Here is a 5,894-nt window from a genome sequence, read left to right on the forward strand (position 1 = left end):
ACTGCATTCTCAACCACAACTGCATTCTCACATAAAACTGCATTCTCAACCACAACTGCATTCTCACTTAAAACTGCATTCTTACACACAACTGCATTCTCAACCACAACTTTATTCTCACATAAAACTGCATTCTCACACACAACTGCATTCTCAACCACAACTGCATTCTCACATAAAACTGCATTCTCACACACAACTGCATTCTCAACCACAACTGCATTCTCACATAAAACTGCATTCTCACACACAACTGCATTCTCAACCACAACTGCATTCTCACATTAAACTGCATTCTAACACACAACTGCATTCTCACACACAGCTGCATTCTCACACACAGCTGCATTCCCACATAAAACTGCACTTTCAACCACAACTGCATTCTCAAACAGAGCTGCATTCTTACATAAAACTGCATTCTCACACACAGCTGCATTCTCTCATAAAACTGCATTCTCACACACAACTGCATTCTCAACCACAACTGCATTCTCACATAAAACTGCATTCTAACACACAACTGCATTCTCACACACAGCTGCATTCCACCACTCAACTGCATTCTCACATAAAACTGCATTCCCACATACAATTGCATTCTCACATAAAACTGCATTCCCACACACAATTGCATTCTCATAAAACTGCATTCTCACAAATCACTGCATTTTGACACGCAACTGCATTTAAACACATAACTTCATAAATTTAAACATCATGAGCAATCAGCTTCTAACTGTTTCCTGTATTGAGCTAATTAGCATATTCTTTCATTGTTCCTTTTCCAACAGGCAAGTGTGTTTGTGCATATGGAACTTCATGGTCGAGAAATGGAGGGCAAGATTGTGTTACGTCTCGTTCATCGCCTCTGGCTGGACCCTCTCGTGATGCGAATAAAGCTTGGGGAAACACGCACCATCATTAACAAGTTTTCTGTACAAACAGAACTGATTAGGAACGGACTGGCTGATGAAAATCCTTCAGTAAGTATGACAATAAGGTCTTATGTGTCTAGGTTTGGTTCAGATTTAATTTAAGCACTAACCAGTCTTTTTGGTTCATAAAGGCTTAGATAAAGAAGTACATGTGCACGGCACTATAACTCAAAAACGGGATTTTTTTTCTGAATTGTACCAGGTTGACTTTGTATAGGACTCATTTTATCCCCCAGAGAATTCCTGAGAAAAAAATGGCTGTGTCTTAATTATGGTTTTAGATTTTTGACCATATTGTATATAAATGATAAATAAACATGCATATTTAAAGACCGATCAAACCATTTACATACTTTGAATCACTGCGCGAATATCCATGACAACCACGAATTATCGCATATCCGTACGCATTTTTTTTCACTAATCACAAAAGAGTTCCAGCAAAAAAATGAGGTGGGAGAAAAAGCATCTACCATAGCCGCTGGTGTAAGATTGGTAAACATCTTTGCAGCAAAACACCCTACGCTCGGGTCGGAATGAACCTATCTTACACTCTCGGCCATGGAAGATACTTATTATCTTGCATATTTTATCATTTTTGTCCCTTTTTTATGCGACTTAGAAATTCTGGTTAAGGTCTTGCATGTTAGCACACATAGTGTATTGCATTGAGACTTTATACAATGGTTCTCAACTACCCAACCTACTTGAATAACCATGTTAGATATTTGTATTTTGCAAATAATGGCCCTTTATTATTGGACTTAGAATATCATTATATACAAGCTATAATCCTTTAATGTATTGCATGCTATTTCCATCATGTCTTTATTTCATTAAAGGCTTAATATATTTGAATTTTACACAAATCTTTGCAGGCAACATTCTAATCTTATACTACAGTGATCTATGCAAGTTTCGCCAATCCTTACACTGAAAAGCGGCTAAATAGTCGAGCACGCTGTCTCTGTGACAGCTCTTGTTATAATTAAAATTGGCATTGTAAGCAAACATTATGGATTTTTTAATTTATGATATTAGATAATTTTAGTGTAGACGATTTAGGTCTTTTTCCCTGTTCTTTATGTGTTTTTTGCCTGCTTTTATGGATGCATGCTATACACAGTCATTTATGGTAATACAGTTTTTATGGTAATACAGTTTATCAACACATTGTATTACAATTCATTATCATTGATATATTCATTGTGATGTAAGTATTACAGTGCAAATTCATTGACAATATTTCCATCATAGCTAAAAAATATTCATAAACAGTTAAGAAAAAACATTCTAAATAATATGTTGTACAATTTATAATTCTTGATTACATTTGTAGTATCAAAATTGATTCAAGAAAGTTCTCTTTTCTCTTTATGCTCAGACAGTTGTTTATGCCTCTTGTTTCAGCACTTGGAGCGACTGTTCAATATGATTCAAGGGAAGGTCCACATTCCCAGAGCACTTATGATCAAAACTAAGTAAGTCTTATTATATTTTTTCAATTTTATATGTTGCACATGCTCATTGGTGAGGATATCACCAATACTTGAATACTTCAATTTTATTTACAGAAGTATTTAGCTGTTAACTAGCTGATGCAGTATTCTGGCCACATGCCAATTGGCTGCATTGTTTCTGGGGTAGATTTCTAAAGATGTGGAGTAGCATTTCCATGCAACATCCAGTCTGTTTTCAAGTTCATAGCAGTTGCCCAGCATGTTTAAGGCTGTCTCTATGTGACCATGGCCTTGACTGTCCGTATGTAGATAGTGGCGAAGCTTTGCTCGTGCTGCATCTTTCCTATAACGCATGTTCAGTTGCCTGTATGTGAGGTACTGCAGATTGTAGAGGAAAGGGATACAGTCAATCACGACTAGGTCCATCCACTTATACATACTTGCTGGGCATCTCTGTTGCCTGTCTTCATCTCCTACAGTTCTGAACATTTCATACACCAGGTGTTCTGGTACACAGCACATTTCTTGAGGCATGAAACGTACACATATGGCAGTAAACTTCTGTAGTATGTGTTTATTAGAGGAATGTTCAGTCTTGTCTAGGAACTTACTGCTGGGTTTGATGCAATTTCTTCCATAACAACTGCATGATTGCCACACTTCTTGACCCAGCAGACCCTTAGAGTAGACCAGACAGTTTGCTGCTCCATCATACTGCCCATTGCAGTAGAGCATGGAGGCAAACTTGAGTCTACTGGACAGAAGATCAGAGTCAAAGGACAGGTGGTACAGGTGGAGAATGTCCTGTGGAATTGATTGGCCTATGTGAATACACAATGAGGCTATGAGGGAAGCAAATGAACTATACAACAGAGGCATGATCACTGTAGCTGTTTCTTGTTCCAAGTCTGTCCCATTTTGGGATATTTGTTGTAAAGTGTGAATATGTTCTATAATGAGTGCATTGATCTCATCCCAAGTGTACATAGAAAAGTTAGTTATGACAATTTGATGCCATATTACTATTGTTTCTTTGAAGTCTTTATTCAGATGAAATAGGATCAGTTGATTGTTTTTCTTCCTTTCGTTACTTCCAGGAACAAGGCTTCTGCTTATACCCAGCATCTTGACTCCAAGTAAATCCATGTCTATCTGTGGAATGTAGGGCATATTGGATTCCATTAAGGAGGAAAGCATTGCAGACAATATTGGGAGTTCATGTTTGAATAGTTTCCCTGTTAAAAGATTCACTCTATCTATAGTAAAGTGTGGGCAGTGTTTCAACTTCAGCCACCTGCAAAGTGTGGTCAGGCAGTAAATCACACACTGTACTAGGTTTTCCTCCCTCCATATCTCTGGTGAATATGTCTCTATTGTGAACAGCATTGCAGTCTTCATGTGAAATGTACTGAGACGGTCTCCAACCACAGGCTTTAAGAAAGTTTTTCTCAATATTTTAATGAATACATATGTCTTGTACTGCACAGTGTTCATGTCAAACATCAGTAATCTTTCCATCATTGATGTAGAAAACCTCCATTCCCATTTTGACTGTGGATAGTATGGGTTATTTGGGGTGACATGAAGTGCAGTAGAGCGACATCTGGTTGGTCTTGAAGGACACTCAGAATATCCCTGTGGCACCAGAAACACTCCAACTTGTCTGACCCTGGCCAGTGTGTCAGGTCTAGGCCAGTGTCCAGGCCGGGGTCTGTGGAACAGGAACTGACAATCGTTTGGGAGACTGCTACAATGATGGGCAATAACAACATCATCTTCATTCCAGCTTCTAGATGGTCCATGTTGCACTACTTCACCTGATGAGCTATATTCTCTGATAGTGTCATGTAATTCCATCTGAGAGTTTGTATGCAGCACTCTGCCTTCATTGTCCATCACATCACTGGGAATTATGACCTGTGTCCTTGGTAATGGAAGTTCACGTCTCAGCCATTGCAGCCAACAGTGCTGCGGTGGGAACTGTTCTGTCTTGACAACAAGGAGATGTAGCTTTCCCTGCTGCCACTCATCCCAGTCCAATATGACGGGGAAATCATAGCATAACACTGTATCTATGGCTGATTTCATGCCAACGGTTGTAGTACCCTCACTCTGGCTGCCAAAATGATATAATTTATAGTTTCTACCTTTTAATGATTCTCTGATTGTCACCCCTTTCTCGCGTACGAGCCACGTCCTCCTCCTCCTTGCTATCATGTATCTGTTTACCCCGATGTCCTCTAAAAAACGGGACAAACGTAGAGACAGCACTTGTTCTGCTTGTTGCTCCATCTGAAAACCAATATTTATATTAATACTAATACTTTTTATTTTTTTTTATTAATATTTGCTTCTTTTAATATGTATATATGTTAACCTATCAGTATGTGTATATTTACTTTTCATTGCATGTAAACTTTTGAAAATCAAGTATATAACGCAATTATTGTACATGATATATATATGTGTTATGAATATTATATACTATGATATCTTCCTTATTCTTTTCATGTATCAAACATGTGTGTTAGTGGGCTGGGGTGTATTTGTTTGTTTGCATTGCTGTTTTATTTCCTGATGAAGGCCATATTGCAAATATGTTGTGTTTCATAGTTTAATGTGTTTCAATAAATACATTAACCATTGTCATAAATTAAGGATTGATCGCATTTTTTCTTGCATTTATGCTGTTTGAACTCAGAAGTGCATGCGAGCAAATTTCATGAAGCATGCCAGCACTTCTTGGTCATTTTCTCCCTTGCACTACTGCATCGTATATCTTTGGTTAAATGATTTCGTGCCTATTCAAGCAGAGCGCAATATTGAAGGAAGAAATGATGTCTTTAGTTGGTGTTATACAATATGAACGTCAAGTTTTTTCTACACAAAGGACTAGGAGAATGTGAATATATGATAATAATAAAACACAGTATTATTATTATTATTATTATTAATTGGTTATTTTAACTTATAATTCAAATTTAACATTTTATGTTTACAATATTATAGGAGCAACATTTTTCAAGAGAAAAACGTTAGAAGTAAAATATACATGTAAGTTAAAAATGCTTTACATTTACTTAACCTTTACATGTCATTTGCATAATAAGTCTGATGTTAAATAACATGCACTTAAAGTGAATGTAAACACAAGTATTTGGTTACCTGTCTTAACAAAAAATCCCTTCAAGATATTTTTCTCTCAGCCATTTTGAGGTGAATATAACACTGATCTAACTTCCTGTTTTAAAAATAAGCACATGACATCTGTTTTATTATTCTTTAAATAGATCCCTTTGGTTCATGTATGAATTATGTCAAGTGACAATCAAATGTGGCTTTGATCAAGCAATTGACTTTATATATATATAATATGTATAATGTGTAGTATTATATGCTTCAAATTCATTTACTGTACATTCTACATATTTTCCAAAACTGCTTTTCACATCCAATTTTAAACACATTAAATATACACTTACAAAAATTCCGGTTG

The 5,894-nt window shown here is 36.6% G+C and overlaps 1 protein-coding gene across 1 annotated transcript; it reads right to left on the reverse strand.

Moving 5' to 3' along the window:
• Positions 1-2,212: 2,212 nt before the first annotated feature.
• Positions 2,213-5,614, reverse strand: LOC128244730 (uncharacterized). Its single transcript, XM_052962781.1, has 2 exons — positions 5,564-5,614; positions 2,213-4,690 (listed from the first exon to the last, which is right to left on the reverse strand). Exon 2 carries the CDS (start codon positions 4,688-4,690, stop codon positions 2,519-2,521), a length of 2,172 nt encoding a protein of 723 aa, XP_052818741.1. The 5' UTR covers positions 5,564-5,614; the 3' UTR covers positions 2,213-2,518.
• Between the last annotated feature and the right edge of the window lie 280 nt (positions 5,615-5,894).

Source organism: Mya arenaria, chromosome 8 (genome assembly GCF_026914265.1).
Source record: "Mya arenaria isolate MELC-2E11 chromosome 8, ASM2691426v1".
Lineage (NCBI taxonomy): Eukaryota > Metazoa > Mollusca > Bivalvia > Myida > Myidae > Mya > Mya arenaria.

What these genes read in the sequence shown, in the direction of transcription:
- LOC128244730 (XM_052962781.1), bottom strand. Translation starts at nt 4,690, where the DNA reads ATGGAGCAACAAGCAGAACAAGTGCTGTCTCTACGTTTGTCCCGTTTT.